At 35.6% G+C, this 20,527-nt stretch overlaps 3 protein-coding genes across 3 annotated transcripts; 1 reads left to right on the top strand and 2 right to left on the bottom strand.

The window, feature by feature from the left end:
- Positions 1-888: 888 nt before the first annotated feature.
- LOC131651991 (uncharacterized) lies at positions 889-1,908 on the bottom strand. Its single transcript, XM_058921749.1, has one exon. It carries the CDS (start codon positions 1,906-1,908, stop codon positions 889-891), a length of 1,020 nt encoding a protein of 339 aa, XP_058777732.1.
- Positions 1,909-6,182: 4,274 nt separating this feature from the next.
- On the top strand, positions 6,183-7,243 carry LOC131651985 (uncharacterized). Its single transcript, XM_058921740.1, has 3 exons — positions 6,183-6,285; positions 6,372-6,436; positions 6,485-7,243. The coding sequence occupies exons 1-3, from the start codon at positions 6,183-6,185 to the stop codon at positions 7,241-7,243; spliced, it is 927 nt and encodes a 308-aa protein (XP_058777723.1).
- A 683-nt stretch (positions 7,244-7,926) lies between these two features.
- LOC131643905 (serine/threonine-protein phosphatase BSL1) lies at positions 7,927-19,849 on the bottom strand. Its single transcript, XM_058914261.1, has 21 exons — positions 19,226-19,849; positions 19,071-19,131; positions 18,848-18,926; positions 18,662-18,741; positions 18,468-18,562; positions 17,395-17,494; positions 17,224-17,293; positions 16,629-16,730; positions 13,983-14,064; positions 13,697-13,864; positions 11,885-12,035; positions 11,576-11,777; positions 11,337-11,504; positions 10,976-11,214; positions 9,882-9,966; positions 9,685-9,783; positions 9,414-9,613; positions 9,250-9,325; positions 8,678-8,813; positions 8,463-8,602; positions 7,927-8,360 (listed from the first exon to the last, which is right to left on the bottom strand). Exons 1-21 carry the CDS (start codon positions 19,428-19,430, stop codon positions 8,277-8,279), a joined length of 2,622 nt encoding a protein of 873 aa, XP_058770244.1. The 5' UTR covers positions 19,431-19,849; the 3' UTR covers positions 7,927-8,276.
- Positions 19,850-20,527: the final 678 nt, after the last annotated feature.

Below are 20,527 nucleotides of genomic sequence, written 5' to 3'. Positions count from 1 at the left end.
AGTGAGGAGTTGTAAACGAGGGAGTTTAGCTTCGAATTGATATTATCGTATATTAATTTCATCCCTGACTTTGTAGCCCCCAGAGTAGGAAGGTTGTTCCGAACTGGGTAAACAATTTCTTGTGTTGTTTATCTTTCTGCACTAAGTTTTATTACTGCTGCTATCTTGTTCTTTAAAATTCATCAACAGATATTTGTGTCGTAACATCTTATTCGACATCACATATCTGATAACATAATTTTAATTATTGACTCTAATTGTCGTCAATGCATGATGGAACCTATTCTCGCATTTCACTGTGGTTTTTTTTAGAGTAAATGTTTGATATCGATATTTTTTAGGTACATGTATATTAAAGAATTGAGTACTATTTGACACTTAAATGATGAATATGTGATCATCGCAATGTAGAGTGCGATTTTAATAAGTGTAAACCATACATTAAAGAAGATGGTTGGACAATGCTAGTAAATCTTTACGTTCTTCTAAATCAAGATAGAGCATTATTGTTCAAAGTATAAGAGATAAAATAAACTATATCTTCATGATGAAAAATTGACACCATTGTAAAAAGTTTCACAATTATACATATATCAAATGAAATACTAATATTACATACTTATTGATAATTATCTAACTTTATGTAATTAATATATTTATATGAGTAATGAAAAACTAATACTTTACTTTTTGTTAATCAGACACGTGATTTTTTAGTTTAATTTATGGTTTCATATTTTGTTTGTAAGCAAGAATTTAATATAAGGAAGAATTAAGAGTTCTCCAACCTTGATACACAAGAAATGAAACAAATTCGTCAAAAAAATATTACAAACCAATTATACTTACGACATAAAAGACACCGGGTCCTTGCTAAACTCGTAAAAACTACAATTGGAATGAGCAATATCGCCAAAAGATGACTATCTCCATATCAAAAAATTTGATATTCCAAATCATGTTATTAACATTCCAAACCTCATTCCTAAAGCAAAAACCATTTCTTGTCAACCAAATAATCCAAGAAGTGGCTAACCAAAACACCCTGAATTTGCCTTCTTTAATTCTTTTAACACGACCCATCGAATGCCATTCCATAAAAAACGGGATACATTCTTCCATGTTCCAACCCGGAAAATCCACCCTCTTGGCAATTTCTTTCCAAACAAATTTAATCATATTGCATTTGAAGAAAATATGATCCCTATCTTCCAAATGCATATCACAAAAAACACATTTTAAATTAGAAGAAGTTATGTTAATACCTCTATACACCAACTGATCTTTTGTGGGGAGCCTATTCACAAAAAGTCTCCAACCGAAGCTTTTAATCCTAAAAGGAACCTTCATCTTCCAAATCAACTCCAAAGCATCATCACACCTATTATAAGGGCCAAAGGGAATGCACACTTGAGCATAACGGGAATAACACGACGACACCGTAAATCCCTTCTCCGCATCAAGAGACCACTCTACACAATCCTTCCCTTCTTGTAACCCCCTAAAAGACTCCAAGAGATCCCGTAAAACTGTGTACTCCAAGAAAATACCCGACTCATGAACCACCGTCCCCGAAATGCCTAAATCAATCCACTTCCAAATCCCTTCACACCAACCACCCATGGCCGCCACCGAAACTTTTCTCAAAGAAGAAGCCAAAAAAAGATTCGGAAAACTCTCCATCAAAACATAATTGTTTAACCAACGAACCTCCCAAACCGGTGTGTTGAAACCATTTCCCACTTTAAAACAACAATTAGAAATCAAAGGATCCAGAGAAGATGTAGATGAGGGAGAAGTAGAAGGAGAAGAAGGAGAAGAAGGAAGGAAACTGACCTTTGAAATATCACGCCACCAAAAAGAGAAAGATGCCCGAACGTGAGATTCACCGCCACATATAACATTCATGGATAAATCACCATACCGGGCCTTCAAAATCTCATACCACAGAGAATTAGAGTTGTTAATAATCTTCTACCTCCACTTGTTTAGAAGAGCACGATTAAAGTCGGAAATATTCTTAATAGCCAATCTCCCCTTCAAATAAGGTAAAGTCACTACTTTCCAACTAATCCAATGAATTTTCCTTTTTTCCTCCACCCCTCCCCATAAGAAATTGCTCTGCATCTTAGTAAATACATTGATCCCTCAAAAACATCAACATGGCGTTTATGTTGAATTTTATAAAAAAAATTGTTATCCAAGTTGACATTTTTGCTCAGTGACTCAATATTAGTGACAAAATGACTTTCTTGTGTGACATTAAACACCAGCAATAATTTTTTATACATTTTTCTTCTTTCTCAAGGCTACAATTTTTAGTTTGACTTTTAGCTTTGTGCTCACTTCACCTTTAAGGGAATCACCAAGCACCCCTATTTATGCAACTTATGAATACTTCATTGTTATGTTGTACTAACCAAAATACAAAAGGATATCTCTTTCTTTCAAATCTTTGTGTCTTGTTGGTGATTGAATCAAATGCATTCATACTTTCTCCTATAGCTATGGTTTTAAAAATTGATCCTCAATCAGTTGATCATTCATGGAAGCTAAATGACTTGGACTTCAGAAGAGATGTCATCATCATCAAGTGTTATATATTGAGCATCTCTTAACTTCATTTGATCAAGTTTATCCCAAGTTCATGTGGCTTGGTTCATCAAGAAACTTCATAGGTTCATGTGTTTATTTTCATGTCTTCTTCAACAAGTTTCATCAAGCCATGGGCCTCACAACCAAGTGTTCTCCAAGAAAACATCATTTTAAGGTATTATGTACCTCCTCATGTCTTATCATGCAAGAAAAGTTCAAGAAATTCAAAGTTGATTCAACAAGTTTGACATTATTTGACAAGTCTTTGATTCTACAATCAAAAGGGCATAACTCCTTCAATTTTCAACATTTTTAGTGCTTCTTTTTACAAATGATTCTCCTTGACACCATCGACAACTTCTCTTCACAAGTCAAGAGAAAATGTTGTGAATAAAGTCATCAAGAATGAGAAGACATTATAGGTCCTCCTTTGAAAGTTCAAGGAATTGTGTGTCCATTTTAAAGAATCATAACTTGCTCATTTTTTTATCATTTTGAGTTTATTCTTTTTGCATAGTTATCTTGAATGAGTATACTTCAATCCATCTTTGAAGATCAAGGGCAAATTTTGAGTGGAAGAACATGAAAGAAGGAAACATTAGAGGTTATTTCAAGATGCCTAGGTTTTGAGGCATGCCATGTGTGCAAGACTGACCACTAGCCCAAATTCTCAAGTTTAACTTTCTCTCGCATAACTTTTGGCTACAAGCTTATTTTTCCATTCTTTACAACTCTCATGTTAGGACTTTTGATCAATTCAAGGTCTAAAATACTCATTTGAGTCATACATAAAGGTGTTTAATGAAATAACCTCGCAAGATTGCCTTGTTTTTGCCCAAGTTGACAAAGGAATATCTCTCAATTCATGAGGCCTATGGAAGTGATTATTTTTGCATTGTTTTCATATTGATAAGGAGAGTATTTGGCTCAAAGAAAATCTCAAAACACACATACCAATTGTTTGAAGTAAGCTGCCCAAAAATGTCAAAGTTGCTAAAGCTGGCTAACTGTTTTGTGCATTATTTTTCTAAACTTTGAAGAGCCATAACTCTTGATAGAAGAATTCAAATGGAAACTTTCAAAGTTCATGATAAAGCTTGATCATCCAGCTTTCTAAACAGTCCAAGATTGTACCATAAAGGTCCTACATTGCTTCCCTCATGGTTCTAAAGTTGGTGCCTTGAAGTTGAAGTTTCTACTTACAATCAAAAGTGCATTTGATTAATGTGACTTCTAATCACCAAATTGATGCGTGTTTTCCACTTAAACATGATTAGCAAAGTTGTTTTAATCATTTGGAGGACCAAAACGCATCATTTGCTTGAGTTTTGAAGGGTTGCAAGTCACACTTTCAATGTGACATCAGGTTGGCACGCTTTCAAGGATTCTAGATCCTTCTTTCACGTATGAGCTCACCATTCACTTCCCCTATAAATATAGATCATTCCCCATTCATTTAAAAAATCCTTTGATAGCCAAATAACCCTGATAAGATCCCAGTTGAACTCTTAAGCTTGAATTTCGTTTTTGCTACTCCACCCTTCAATCACTCAAAATCTCATTTTAGTTAGCTTCATTGAACTTCTCTGAAGCTAAACACATCATTTGAAAGAAGAATCGTGCACTGAATCAAGCATACCAACTCCATTTTCACAGCTACTAAGTTGAGCTTCAACGGGTAGAATTTTCCATCAATTCTCTTCAAAGTTATTGCTACAATGTAGCCTTTGGTTCACTGATACTCATAGTATCATTCGTTTTCAACTATGGATGCATTTACTTCAAAGTTATGTACTTTTTCCTTTGTCTATTTGGACTCTTATTTTGTTCTTAAAACATTAATAAAAGGCTAAACCATAAAAAACTTAATGAGGACTTAAATTTTAGTCACTATACTCTAAGCTTGGAGGATGGACTATTGGACAAAGACTTTGATACCTTGGGTTTATTCTGTTGATATTCTGGAGTTCTTGGAGTTTACTCCAAGGCATTGGTTTGATTTTCTTTGTGTGCAGGTTATTTTGAGTTCCATATTTTGTCTGAAGACCTTGGGGTTTACTCCAAGGCATTGTGATTGAGAATTTATCTGTATGCAATTGTTATTCTGGAAAAAAATTGTCTTGAGTTCTTATGGTGCATTTCGAAGGCTTTTGTAGCAAGATATTCATGTGGAGATATTATGTTCATCTGGTTCATTGAAGCTTTAAGATAGTAAATACTTTGCCTGATTCTTCATCTGAGGCTTATCTCATCTGGTACTTGATATTGTGCTTGCTTGGTTTTGTTAATCCAAAGGATGGGAACTCTACATTGACTTATTTATGTCAATTGTTGGCTTCCTAATTGGTTAAATTGTTCTTGTCCTTAGCTTTTATTTTATGCTTTAGGATAGTCCTTTCATTTTCTCTCATCTTCTTAAATTTTCAAAACTTCTCCCTCTTTTTCAAAATCTTCTTATGTTTGCAAACTCTTTTAAAACTCTTTGATAAAACTTTCTTAAAAAAATCTTTAGCCCTTTGTGGCTTTCTTTTAAAACCCCTTTTTTAAAGTTTAGACATGAAAGATTATTATGGTGGAGATGTGATTCCCAAATATCTTAATATTAATTGATATGATTGATTCTTTTCCACTTGAAAGAGTTAGTGGCATACTCGTTAATTTAACTCAAGTTGGAGCCTTTCTTTCATTTGTGATGCAAAGAATCTATTTGTTCTCATGTTCAAGAATAATTGGCTTAGTTTTTTCTCCTATGATGACAAAGTGTTTATCCTATTTTAAACAAAAACTTTTGTTTCCCTTTTAAGTGGAACTACAGTTGCTCTGAATTCTTCATTGTACTCAGGAGGTATGTAAGCACAAGATGTTATGTCTTGCCGAGCATAATTTTAAGACCAAACAAAAACTCTCTTTTGCACACATCTCTTTTTTAACACAAATTTACAAAAAGGTTCATGTGGAGTACCAGAGATGTGAGGGGTGCTAATACATTCCTCTTGCATAATTAACCCCCGTACCTAAGATCTCTGCTTTGTTTTTATTATTTTTGATTTAAAAACTTCATGAGCTTTATTTCGCTCTTTTCCCTTTTCCTTTGGAAACAATAAAGCGCGGTGGCAACTTTCACTAAAATAATGAGTCAAGTCAATCCAATGGCTTTGATCTCAATTTTTCCCTACTACAGAAAATTGGCGACTTCTTAGTGCGGAGACTATTTGCGTGTAGATCTGGTTTAGTTGTTACGCTATACTACACTTAGGTGAGTTCCTCTTGAGAATATTATCGGTTGGCAAGTAGTTGTTTAAACCGATAATATTTGAAAGATGGAATGTAGACCCTGGGAACTTTGTTAGAACCCGTTCTACAGGTATAAAAACACCTTAGTACACACATTGTGGTTGGTTAGACCCATGGCTCCATGCTCGTTACGTTGAACCTTTGAACCTTGATTGTGACCTTGTATGTGATCTTGATTGTGGTTGTGGCATTCATGCATCCATGCATTCATGAAAAGTAAAAAGGAGATCTTTTCCATTTGAGTTTCAAGGAACTGAGAATTTCTATTTGCAAACTTCACAGATTTATAGACTATGGAATCTGGAAGAAGGAATACCCACAAGCACAGTTTCAAGGATCCTAATCTAGAAGAACTAAGAAAGCTAGTAACTTTGATGACTAATATTGAAGACACTGGTAAGCGTCATGAAGACTTCTTTATATTCTATCTACTAGAGTTGAAGTGGGACTTCTTAATACTTTAGTTCAGTTCTATGGTCCAGTTTATCGATGTTTTACATTTCCTGATTTCCAGCTGGTACCCACCTTAGAGGAGTATGCTCACCTGGTAGGAATTCATGTTTCCAATAAAATTTGATTTTGTGGTTTGGAGGAGATTCCTAAGCTTCAAGTGATCGTTAGCGCTCTTCATCTGAAGAAATCTAATATAGATAATAATTTCATCACCAAAGGATGCATCAGGGGGATTACTATTGAGTTCTTGATAAAGAAGGCTACTTACTTTGCTAGTGCTGGTAGTATGACTGCTTTTGAGGATATTCTGGCTTTACTTATTTATGGCATGGTTTTATTCCCTAACATTGACAACTTTGTTGATGTTAACGTTATTCGGATTTTCTTGCTTGGTAACCCTGTTCCAACTCCTTTAGGTGATATTTGTCATTCCATTCACTTTAGGACTGATAAACATAAGGGGACTATTGTATGTTGCGCACCTTTGTTGTATAGGTGGTTTATTTCTCACCTTCCTCATACTCCTGCTTTTTGGGACAACAAAGGGTGTTTGAGATGGTCTCAAGGGATTATGTCTCTAACTAGCACTGATATTGTGTGGTATTCTCACGTTTTCTTCTATACTAAGATTGTTGATAGTTGTGGAGAGTTCTCTAATGTGCCTCTTCTTGGTACAAAAGGAGGAATCAACTACAACCATGTTTTAGCCAAACGTCAAATGGGGTATCCTTTGAATGAAAAACCTGGTAATCTCTTGGTAGAAGGATTCTTTTTCATAAACGGGAAGGAGGGGCAGGGATTGAAGAGTAGCATTGTGCATGCATGGCACAACATTCATAGGAAAGGTAGCGAAGAACTTGGAAAGAAAAATTGTTGGTCTAACTCATCCCTACAAAAATGACTTATAAATTGAAGATTGTCCCCATTTATAAGCACAACACATACCATATCTCTAGACAATGTAGGACTAAATTCACCCCTTCAAACCTAACACAATAAAGATGTTGGGGAATGCATTGAAGGAAAGTCAAAGTGCCGCAATTAAGGCAACTAGGGGCGGACCGTAGTTAAGGCGGAAATTCCAACACCCCCTCATGCTTGGACCTCAATAAACCCGAAGCGTGGACGATGCGAAAAACCCAACAATAAATCTAAGATAGGCTCTAATATCATCTAAAAATTTGAGTTGTGTTTAACCCATTCTTACAAAACGGACTTGTAAGGTGAGAATTGCCTCCACTTATAAATAAAACACAGACCATATCTCTAAACAATGTGGGACTAAATTGACCCCTTCAAACCCAACACAATGAAGTTGTTGGGGACTGCAATGAAGACAAACCAAAATGCCACAATTAAGGCGACTAAGACTAGACCGTAATTAAGGCAAAAATTCCAATATTCCTCAACCTCCTTTGATATTGAATTAGCTCACCTAGTTATATCCAAGATCATGTGGTCAATCTTTTGAAAGCAATGCCTCATATTTTGCTTTATTTTTAATTTCCATGAAGCCGGAATACTACATTTGAAACTCATCTCATCATGAAATGATCCAAATGTCACAAAATTATTCAAAGGATAAAAAAAAATCAATATATTTCTTTTATAATACAATATACATACTAAACAACTATATCCCTCACTATATCATCCCTATGTTTAGGGGTACAAGATGCCAACATCTTTGCTATTTTACCCAAGTCACATTCCCTTGTAATATCCACAAAATATGCACCCATAACAGGCGAAATAATAATTTAAAAGTATAAATAGAAAAACCATTCAGGCTACTTGCAAACTAGATGGGAATTCGATCATCTGCAACTAGAAAAATAATCCGATACAAAATATGCATTCTGCAACAATTACAGATATTTGAACAACATTTGGTGGGGGAGATGAGAAATCCCCAAAGGCTGTATTTCATCATGTCATATATACGCTAGGGAACCACGGTCAAGGTCAGGCTGTGGTCGACCACGAGTAGGAGTTGGTGGCCTCTGAATATTAAGCTCCTACATAAGAACAAACAAAATATAAGTCTATATACATTTTGCCACTCAGCAAATGTATTTTTTTCAGTTATTGTAAAAGATGGTACAGAGAAGGGAGCTTACCTGCATCCATGTCTCATCCATGACACGCTCAGGAGATGACTCTGGTGACTGAAGAGGAGGTGGTATAGGGTGAATTAATTTTGGAACCACAACCAAACCCCTGCCAACAACCAGTATAGCTCCCGCATTGTTTGCAGTTCCTAAATAGCACACCCAGAGTAAGATTGAAATGCTACCACATGCAAAAGAGAATGATGATGAGAAACCGTGCTTACCACAATAGTTAGTTGCAGAAAAAAGAGTGATTAATTGTCCCTGGGCAAATCGCTCAAAACCATCCATGACACACTCATGGGCCCTTATGATGAGCTGTAATTTATTTTTCTTACAGAATTCTGTGACACGGTCAGGCTGCATAAAATACGAAAATTAACCGGTCAAATTTGCATTTAAATAGCAAGAACGAAAAGGCAGGTGTGGCTATTGAGTAATATTCTATTCTACAAAATATTATGTCAAGAAGACAAAAAAATATGAACTTTGAATTACATTCAGAAACAACTACGGATATTTGTATATAAAATTTTGTATTAATTGTACATTTGAACTTCTATGCCCTAATTCTTAGATCATGTAGAGGCGACCAAAAAATTTCAATTGATTTTTTTAACTTCTTCCTTTTTGGTTCACAAGTTTTATTTATATCACTACATAAAACTGTGGGTGTGAAGAGGAGGATAAGAAGGATTAGTGGACCTTTTCAAATAACTAAGAGCCTAAATCATTTGAGAGAACTTGCCTAATAGCATGAAAGGCTCATTTTTACAATGAGTGATAGCGTACTTACCCCAAAAGTGACAAGCCCTGGTCCTCTAGCATTTGGTCTCAAACCCTCCACACTATCATTTTCTGTGGGATCAGACCTTCAAATGTACAGATGGTATAAGACAAAAGGAAAGCCAACATAGCATAGCTAAAAAGAAAAAAAGAAGAAAGAAGAAATGAGGATACCATAAAAGATCCATTAAAATAATAGATCCTGCATCCATTGTTATGGGCCTTTCAATCTTCTCTATCTGTTCTACTGAATTGATAGATCTTCCAATGCCACCATGCATACATATAATTTTCTTTTCAATAAGAGCAGCGAGTGGGAGATGGTTAAAAAGTTGATTGAATCTTGTCCACGCCCATATGCCGTCATTTTCACCCTACAAGCACCTAGTTAGTTGCAGAATTAAATCTAAAAACCCAATTAAAACAAATATGTCTTCGCCTTTACCATTCGTTCAATGCACTCTATACGAAACCCAAATAATGCATTTATGTCAGCAGCTTCATGATTTCCACGTATCAAGTGAACATTGTCGGGATATTCAATCTGGACAATCACAAAACACCAGTAAAAGTCAATTATAACGATAATGAAGGCCAAATACAAAAGTACCTGGCATCTTTTTATAGCTAAAAGTGTCTTGCCTTAAGAGCAAGTAGCAAGGTAATGGTTTCCAAGCTGTGCTGTCCTCGATCAACATAATCTCCTAAAAATAGGTAGTCAATATACCTGAAACATAAAATATTTCACTTATAACAAAAATGATAATTTTAAGTAGCATTAGCAGGAGAATAATGCATTCAACAAATTCTCACTTAACATTAACTAGAAAAAATGTGTTATTTATACAAAACAAACTGAAACAAACCAGGCTGCATGTTGATTGTCTTATGAGCAACTTATTTTAACTTATCTACTGACATAGCACTTGTTAGATGGTAGCTTATGAAAATAGGAGGTTGTGATATGTCCATAAGATGTTTACATTTTATTTCAATAAGCTCTCCATTATAGCTCATAGGAAAACAATATAATCATATTTTCTCTTTGATTATATAAATAGTTTATGCATAAGCGTTAATCCAATCAACAATTAGTTAAGTTGTTTTCCAAATTCACCTCAAGGGATGAATTAAACTATTGTGTTAAGAAACAAACTGCACATATTAACTTAACCCACAACATCACCCTGCATGTTTTACTGCAAATCACAATAAATTACAAGTAAACATTTCTACAAATGGTTTTTGAATGGGAACATTTTTCGACATGTTGCAGAGTGCAGATGCAACAAACCATTCGTAAGAAGTGCCTGTTGAAATCCACATTTCAAAGGAAAGGAATATTTTTAGAGCCAATCAAATAGTGTTCAACTGTATTTTAATTGTTGAAAATGAAATCCTGTTACTAAGTGCACAATAACATCCACCAGGGCCTCAAGTGTATCTATCGTAAAACTTCTTGATGTATCTATAAGATGTACCAACAAATACTCTTAACAAGAATCTGATGATCTGCTTTCTAAGGAGTTGTTAATTGAAAAAAAGATGGATGGTTGAAATTTTACAATATGATAGTCTAAGACTAGAATGTTCAATCTAAATTCTAATTGACGCACAGGAATAAAAATCCATGATTAGATAGTGTGACAGAAATAGAGAAGGGCTGATTAGTACTATAAGCTATTTTGGCACAAGGAATGTTAATCTACCCATATGTATACATGTAACAGACTTACGTGATGTCTCCTGCGGTTGAAGGAAATCCATATTCATCAAATAGCCTCATCAAATCGCCAAACTGACCATGAAGATCACCAAATACTTTGACGGGAGCTTTCAGCTGAAGAACAGTTGGTTCATGCATAAATATTTGCTCAGCAGCATAGCAAAGCTCACCCACTTCATAAGAATCCAAGAAGAACCGCCTATTTACAGGTGCTTTCCAGTTGCGAGGCCTGAGCAAATTTGAAATTATCTGGCAAGAGAATGACAATAAGTAATCATCTAATATACCAATATGATACGATAATTAAATGGGTAGACGAGTGAAGATCAGACAATATAAAGGAAGAAGAATGTGCATCAGATAATGCTTGCCTTTTTATGTAAACCCTGAGGGGATTTCTGCCTGGTGAACTTTTTTGTAGGATATGGGGAATCACTGTTCATGGGAAGCATGCGTCTGCTTTCATTTTCAAATTGATCGAGTGACAATTGTCTCACCATTCCACCAAGGCTACCTATAGCCTCTTTAGCAACTACAACCTGCAATAAAATTATATTAATTTGCATCCTTCAGAGAATTTCCATCAGTTATAAGGATTCCAAGCACATACAGCTCTAGGATGAAGGTGAACATCTCCCTCTGTGTCACTTCCATCTGCAACTGTGTCTGCAGCATGCGAGTTGCCATCTGACACAGATGTTTCATCGGCAGGATTACTTGATATGGCTTGCACAGATTGCCAGACAGCACTAGCTGCCTCAGCTTCAGCAGCTGATGCCTCCCTCAGTTTCTCCAGAGAATATTTGTCCAAGCTGGTAAAATCAACACATCAAATTGTCATAAAATTTAAATAGTCTGTGCACAAGAATGATAAGCTAGAAGTCTCGAGCTTCTAAAAAAGAAAAAAAAAATAACATACCCTGGGCCACCAAATGATGGGGTTTCTGGTCCACCATCCGAACTTGGTGTTTCTCCGTTATAATTTAAGTTAGACTGATTAAGTTTGGGACTATCAAAAGGTGAACCTGATGGCGAATTTTCAGCCACTAAGAAATCACCCAGTAGTGTATCTGCATAGGTTAACATGGTGTCATCATAATTGGTGAACAGAGAAAACAAATTAGAATATCAATGTCTACCAGTTTAAGAAGAATGAAAATATCAATTTATCATGACATCTCCAGTCCAGAATAAAAATTAGAAAACAAAACCTTCTAATTCCTTCAACAGGCCTTCTAATTCCTGCTAGCAACTGTTAGAATGTAACAAATTCCTCTAAGTGCAGTGTATCACTAAATTTCCATTACCAGCAACTTTATCCGGTTTTTTCCACTGTTTCCGTCACTCAAATCCATTCTCTATGACCCATTTCCTCAACAGCTGTCTCCCACTAGTTTTATTCACCTACCATATCATGGCTATTAGGCTTTTATATCAGGTCTAACTCATCTTTACAAAACCGGCTTGTAAGGTGGGGTATCAAACTTTATGAACTCGTTTAAGACCTTATCTTTATCCCATGTGGGATTTGAATTTTTTTCAAATACACCTCCCACACAACACTATTGGGCTTGATGCATAGATATAACCAGTTATGGATGGCCTGTATCGATATGCTTAGATACCATATTAGGTTTTTCTATTGGGTCTAACTCATTCTTACAAAATCGGCCTATAAGCTGAGGGGTGTGACTCTTGATAAATTCATTTCAGGCTTTGTCTTTATCCTATGTGGGACTTCGAATTTTTCTCAATAATAGTCATTCCAGGAAACAAGTGTGTTGGATTTTCATCACATTGACAGTACACTCCAATGGATATAAATGTCATAATATTAGGTTAGGAGGAGCCACTAAAAAGATCCTAGCTGATACAGATGTCTTGAGTCTTACTACAAATACAACAACAACTACAAAACCTTATTGCATTAAGTGGGGTTGGCGACATGGATCAAATTCCGCCTTCTATCCAAGACCATGTTTCTATCCAGTTCGTTAATCTCGAGATCTTTCTTAATAGTTTCTTTTATGGTTTTTCTATAGTTGTTTGACTCCTCTTCATCTGATCCACCCACCTTACAACAGAATCTACAGGTATTCTCTCTACATGTCCGAACCACCTAAGTCTACTTTCCACCGTCTTTTCTACTATAGGTGTTACCCCGAAACTCTCTAATATTGTGATTTCTAATCTTATCATGTCTAGTCTTCTCTCTACAATTACACTATTACTTTTTTAAAAGGGTACCAAATCATTTTTGAGTGTGACATATGATAACCTATTTAGTGATGGCTCGCCGTTAGAGATATAATAGGTAAACAAATTTTCTTGCTATGATATGGAAATTAATAGATGTATGATTGGACACGGAAATGAAAACGAACAGGACACGTCTGCCTCAATTTAATTTAAACAAAAGACATAACTTGACATGGGGATCCAGTTTAATTCTTGCCAGGAGGGTACACAGAACTAGAGTCCCATGCAGCTGCCAATAAACCAATCAATGCTAATGGATTTAATAAAAAGTACAAAATCAGTACATTGATATGACAGACAGGCTGACGGCATTTATCTCATGTAATGCACAAAAGAGTTATTTTACTATTATCAGCCTAACTGTTTTTGTAATAATGTCTTGCATTTATTTGGCTTTCAAGAAGGGAAAAAAAAAACCTTAATCCCTTATTACTATCGTTACAATTTCATCACTAATAATGCAAGTACTCACCTCCTCTAAGACCACCATGGATATAGACTCGAACACCAACAGCTGCTGCTGCATGGCGACAACGTCGCATGAGCTCCAAAGAAGGGTCATAATCATGACCTTTGTTTGAGCGTGATGAGGATACAATGCCATTTCGATCCAACCAAACCCCAGCAGCAGTGTCCAATACTGTATAAATAAATAATAGTCACGAACGCACACACGCGTAGAGGAAATAAATAAGATGGCATGGCAAGAAAAGCAGACAATAAAAAAAAATTGGTAATGTATTGTAAACACAAGTTACCTGCAACGGATGGTTCACCTTCCACAGCTCGCCCACCCCTAAGAACACCTCCTGTAACATGTAACCGTGCACCAACAAAAACCTGATAGAATGAATGACATATTCAATCAAAAAACAATCTTCAAAGGTATTATAGAAAACATATCACAATATCAAGATTATAGCTTAAAATAAGGTGATAGCTCGATGCAAGAGGCAAAGAGCTTTGCATTGTAACCACAAAGGCTGGAATTCAAATCTTCTCAGGAACAGTTGTAAAATGGTTGATATTGTCACTTTAACTAATGATAATTTCCCCATCCCAATTTTTAAAAAATAAAAGAGTGTCAAATATGATCTCTTTAGAGTAGTTTCAATATTACTAATATTTCATGATTTGTCTACTATACCATTTAAAAACGAATGACTAAATTAGCCAAGATCGATTCACATCATTATAAAATTAAAACCCTCACCAGTTTTAAGCTAGAAATCTTGCTTTCGTTTAACAACTAGAACTTAGCTAGAACTTGTTGTGGGAAATAGCATTAAATAAGAAACATAGAAATCCACTGAAATATTTTTAGAATTTCAGATTTCTCTCTCCCATACATGAAGAAGATTGAAGATAGAACAAGAAAACTATATTGAGAATTCACCTGTTGAAGAGAGAAATGGTACAATAAATAGTATAGGAGCAATATAGTAATATTTTTAACATGTACTTCTTTCCCAAATTCAAATTTAGGTTGACCCCTACTATCTCTCTATTGTCTCCTTTAGTCCTATTTAATGTTTATAATCATGATTAGCCTGCTAGATGAAAGTGAGATAAATGCCTTAAAATCTTTAATTTGGAAAGGAGCGCCGAGGTTGTCAACCTTAAGAGTCAATGTAATTTCATGGAGCTTTTGTAGGCTCGACTCTTTGCGAGTTTACGTGATTTAATATCTATAGCATCATATTGCCATAAATGTAATATGATACATAAATAACCAAAACATGAGTTCTTAAGACGAAAACATTTAAAAGCAAGTGGTAAATAAAATTTCCCAATTATACACAAAACTTGAAACATAGATTTGATATAAGAATGGATTTGTTTTATGCAGGGAAGACACCGTTTTATTTGCGCAAAGAAGAGGCATTGGGAAAGCACCAAGCAGTAGGAGCAAGGACAAGGAAGAAAGGTAGGCACAGGGATAAGTTTGTGCAGTGCAGCGGTGCTTCAAAAGTGAACTGGAATATTGGATAGCCAAATAGTTAATGTTTGCTAGAGGCCGCCGCACAATCACCAGAAAGCAGTGAACAACTGAGTGAGTCTTCACTCGTAGGGTGGGGAAACCAATGTTATCAAGACCAATTCCTACCTTGGATCGGAAGGGAGATAGCAAAATCATAAAAAATGTAGGAACATGACGTAAGTTCCTACCAAAATGAAAAAAACATACTAATATTTAAACAAGCATTTACAAATAGTTGATTTTAAGAAACTAGAAAATTAATATTTTATTTTTGATTTTATTAAAAAAAATTTACTTATTAATTATGGCTATGGAATATTTGAAATTAATCCATCATTATTTGCTTAATCTAATATTGGGCCTTCATGGATAGCTCGCCACTCGGCCCAAACCAATTTTAAGCAAAATACTAAACAGATAATTAGAAAATAAACAGAAAAAACTATAAAAGGGCCCTTTCAGCTTCAGAATAGGGCTTGCTGACAGCATGATAAGATTGAGGCCGATGATAAAAACATCAGAGTGGAGAATGGAGACAGTGTGACGGTGATGTAGATCTGCTGCAGCAGCCGCACGATTTAGCTGGAACCATACCAACATACGGCACTACAGAGGGCAGTTAGAGGAGAAAGAAGCATGGGGATGCAGATGCTTCGCGGCAGCAACCGGGCCCCCGATCTAGAAATGACTTTTTTGGGGATTGCAAGAGATTCCACAATCTCAGCCAATTTAAAATGTGATTTTGCATGCAATCCAACCCAAACAAGGGAGGAAAGATTATAAGATCATGGATCTGACAATTCAGATCACAATCTTGACAACAAAGGTGGGAATGATCGCAAGGAAGTATCGAGAGGTAACCAAAATGAGAAGACTTTTGGTGAAAGTTGAAAAGCCGTCATTTAGCGTGTTTTTAGGCGTGATTTGTTCTTTCTATAGAACTTGCTCACTCAAGCATAAACTCACAGTTTTGTTTGGGTCTGAGCGAGTGCACAAGAGTTCGACAGAGTTTACATAACAAGGAGATTGTATGCTATTCAACTTGATTTTCGTACCTAGAACTGAAAACCCATAAATGAAAACCTGGAAGAGTAAACAAACTAACTCGCCAGTTTGCCAACCATGGTGTGTGTACGAAAGGTAGCTTAAAGTGGGTGATTATCTAAATAAAAGTGAGGCCACATAGTGAAAGCTGATGTTTTTAACCATTAGATGGAAATAAAATTAGTTATTACTATTGACATGTGATTTTATTACAAAAGTTAAAGGAGTTTAATCTTGACATCTATGCCATGCATGTATGAATGGTAAAAAATTAAGAACCAAATCACGGCGTTTTTTTAAGAAATAACTTAGAGAGATACTGAATCCTAGTGACGAAAAAAATATAATAAGAAATTTATTGTTGAAATCTCCCACTTACCGATGCATGTTGGTACCTGGGTGAGGGGGAAACTCCAGGTGCAAGAGTCCATTCCCACTGGCCATTCCTATGCATGAGCAGTCCATAGGCGTCTGCTAGTGGCTGCGGGGAAAAAATACAATAAATGCTACTCCCTCCGTTCCTTTTTAAGTGTCACACTTGCCAAAATTTAGATTACCAAGACAACCAAAAAAGAACTAATATTTCCACCTCTTTTCCTAATTTACCCTTACCTTTATCATTTCTCTTTCATAAACACTCCTCAATTAACGTGTCAATTAAAAAAGCAAGGATATAATTGACTTTATACCTATAAAGTGACAATTAAATAGAAACAATTTTTTTTACCAAAAGTGACACTTATAAAGGAACGGAGGGAGTATTATATTTCATCAAATAGGCATCAAATGCAAGATTCAGAACGATATGACATCACAGAGTATTCTTTTCTTCTTCAACAAAATTACTTATTACTCAGCATACTACAATTTAATTAAAATGGGTGCTATAATCTAAGCATGAAATATTATCACAACGTTTTTTCTAAAAGCAACAAAATATGATTATCTAAATAAAAGAGTATGATAAGACATACAGTTCCAGAGGAGTCCCTTCCACCGCAGAGTAAAAACATTCCATCTGAGCGGGCACTAGCAGTTGCATACCTATAAATTGAGGTAGAATAGTGTAAGATTCTAATATACTTATATAATTGAAAAGTGAAGACAGTTAAGGATTCACTTGCCAAAAGGCTAGACAGACTTACATTCTAGCAGAAGGCCTGTCACCCTCTGGGTTCAGCTTCTGCCACGCATAAGGCTTTTGAGCCGTATCCAAAGTCCAAGCATCAGATACAACTCGTTTCCCTATCACATAAATAAAAACAAAATAACCTATTTGTCATACATATATCACAAGACAACATAATATTTCTGTACAATAGGGTACTAAGACATGCATTTTATAACCAGACAAATCACAAAAAATATGTAGCATATGGCTATACAAAGAAAACAACTTCGACAAATTCCTACTTATTGAATAGTGTTTATTTAAAAAATAATAATATTGTATCAAAATGAAATGCCAGTATTGTGTAATATTGTAATAGCACAGGAGTAAAAAAAAGTCAAACTACAAACACCAAATTGTTAAAGGATTGAGTTATGAGTTATGACTTTCTATAATCTTCCCCCAAATTTCAATCATGTATTGCTTAACCATTTAACCTACTCATTAATTATTGTTCCATGAAAGCAAGCCTTGGCGCAACGGTGAGATTGTAACCTTGTGACCTGGAGGTCAAACGTTCGAATCCTGAAACCGCCTCTCCACTTGGCGGGGGTACGCATGCATACATTTATGCTCCCCATACCCCACTTGGCTAGACCCTTGTGAAGTAGGCCATAATAATTATAGCTTCGTCTAGAAAGTCCAACATATATCAAGTCTTCACAACAACTTGTGGCCTTTTGTATAACCGTTTGGATCCAATTGTGCATGTTCCAAGGAGTGTTGTCAACAGGGGATGGTGGTCCATGGCGGAGAGCCAAAGTCCCCCATACCGGCCACTTTGCAGCGCCACTATAGTGGATTATGATAGAAAAACCTGCACTATCGGCTGATATTTACCATTGGAGAGCCCAAAAAGGGCCACGCCACAGCGGATATTTGATAACATTGGTTCCAAGACAACAAGTGTAAAAGTAAAAAATTGATTTGTGTGTGGTTAATCATACGTTTGAGATATCTTGTGCGATAATCAAACATGCATTTAATCATTTACCGCGGTTTCATTAATAAAAGGCGGGAAAAAAATCAGTCCAGAATTTCTCTCACCATCATTTCCGCTAACGGTAACAAGATATCTCTGAGCAACCAAGTCCATTACATGGCCATAGCGAGGCCCCGGTCCCTGCCCTTGTACAACGACTCTACAATTAAAATAATTGTAATATTGAATAACGCCACGGTTTTATCAAAATTCTACAAGTAGGAAAAAGAAAACCTAGTTCAGTTACAAGCAAACTCACCTGTGCCATTTGTATTTATCATTGGTCAAGTCAAGCACGTATAGATCATCGGTCGAATGTCCGGCAGGACCTATCCCACCCTAACAAATCAGAACCAATCAAACAGATATGTTAAGTCATAACACCTTATCAAAACAAATCAAACAAGTAAAAGAGAATCTTGGCATAATTAAACCCCACAATCACCTGAAAAACAACCATGGTGCCAACCGTTGCTGCAGCATGAGCCGCACGAGGAGAAGGCGGGTCTCCGGCAGGTTTAATCCTAAACATCATAACAGCAAACAGCCAAACACATTTACTTAAGCAGCAATCCAATCAATCAACCAATCAATCAACATCAATCTAGATTTTACAACAGCCAAAAATGAATTTAACATGAACTGAATTTGAATCAAAATCAACCAACCTAGTCCATTTTTTCGTCTCAACGTCATACGAATGAACCGAATTCGTAACTCCAGCCAATCCTACAATACAAAATCAAACAGAAGAATCACGTCTCAAGCAACAATCAAGATCAAAACCAAAAAAAAAACAGAAACAAAGACAGAAGATTATTACTAATGCCAGGAGCAGAAGTGGATCCTCCTTCAATGGCAGTTGCACCACCAAAGAGAATCAAGCGCGGACCATGCGTCTTAGTAGCAGCAACAGCGGTAAGAGTATGGCCACAACGAGGACCGGGAGCATCTTCATCAGTGTCCCAAAAACTTTCTATAGGTTTATAAGTTGGAGCAGGATGTAGCCACGGTTTCGAACCCATCATTCACAAGAAATCAGATAAAGGAAAACAAAGAAGAACCCTAGGTTCAGCAATGGTGGTGGGCCCGGAGTATCTCCGGACCCGCTATATCTTACAGTAAAAAATATATAAGATAGATCAGAAAAGAAAAAGAAGTAAGTAGAGAAATTCTTGATGTTGAATTGTAGAGAATTGGTAGACAAGAGAGTATATGGAGTAAAGGAGTAAAGGAGAAGAGGTTATTTTTGTTTTGGTGTCGGAATTAAGATGATAGAGATTGAGGATTGAGGAGTTATATTATTAAAGAGTAATAGAGTATTAAGAAAGAAAGCACCAAGTTTAATTTATGTGAATTGAATTGAACAAAAGAAAGTGGGAATAGAAAAGAAAGAGAAAAAAAGGGAACCTAGCTTTTAGCCACCATTTTTCCGATGGCCCGCGCGAGTCAAAACCACTGTTACAGGTTGTCATAAAATGCAAAAATCACCTGCTAGTTACAAATACGAAACAACTGTCAAATAGTATACTGCCACGTAATACTATACTTAGTTTTGTATTTGCGTGTTTTTTTCTTTCCGTTTTGGTTTTGTCTTGAAAAAGACTTCACCTCGTAGTTTTCTTAACCGGGTCAAGTTCATGTGATCAATGATAAGCAAAGGTGTATAGTGTGTTTAACTGGGATGGGATACTCATTTGATTCATGTTTTTGTAACTGATTAGTATTAGAAAATAAGTGGAGGTTGTTGCGTTGGGTCCATATTTAGACAGTATCTAAGATGCTGTGAGCTTGGAATGATTGTTGTCTACTGTTTATTATACATAAATTTTATTTTATTTTAAAAACTTGGAAATGGTGTATTGAAAAAAAAAATCTTGAGGTCATTACATTAGATCAATTTTATAATATATTTAAAATTTAACTATCGACTTGATTTAATCAAATATACTTAAATTTTATAATTCTCTTTTATATAAATTATGTTGTATGTTAGTTATATCCATACATATGAAATAACATGATAAAATCGAGATAGCATTGTTTTATCTCACGATACCAAACACATGATCAAGTCATGTAAACTATATTGTTGGTGCAATGTGAAATATTTGAAAAAACAATT

This window comes from Vicia villosa, linkage group LG1 (genome assembly GCF_029867415.1).
Source record: "Vicia villosa cultivar HV-30 ecotype Madison, WI linkage group LG1, Vvil1.0, whole genome shotgun sequence".
In the NCBI taxonomy this organism is placed as follows: domain Eukaryota; kingdom Viridiplantae; phylum Streptophyta; class Magnoliopsida; order Fabales; family Fabaceae; genus Vicia; species Vicia villosa.
The sequence above is the reverse complement of the archived record's forward strand: the minus strand, read 5'-3'. Positions and strand labels throughout refer to the sequence as shown.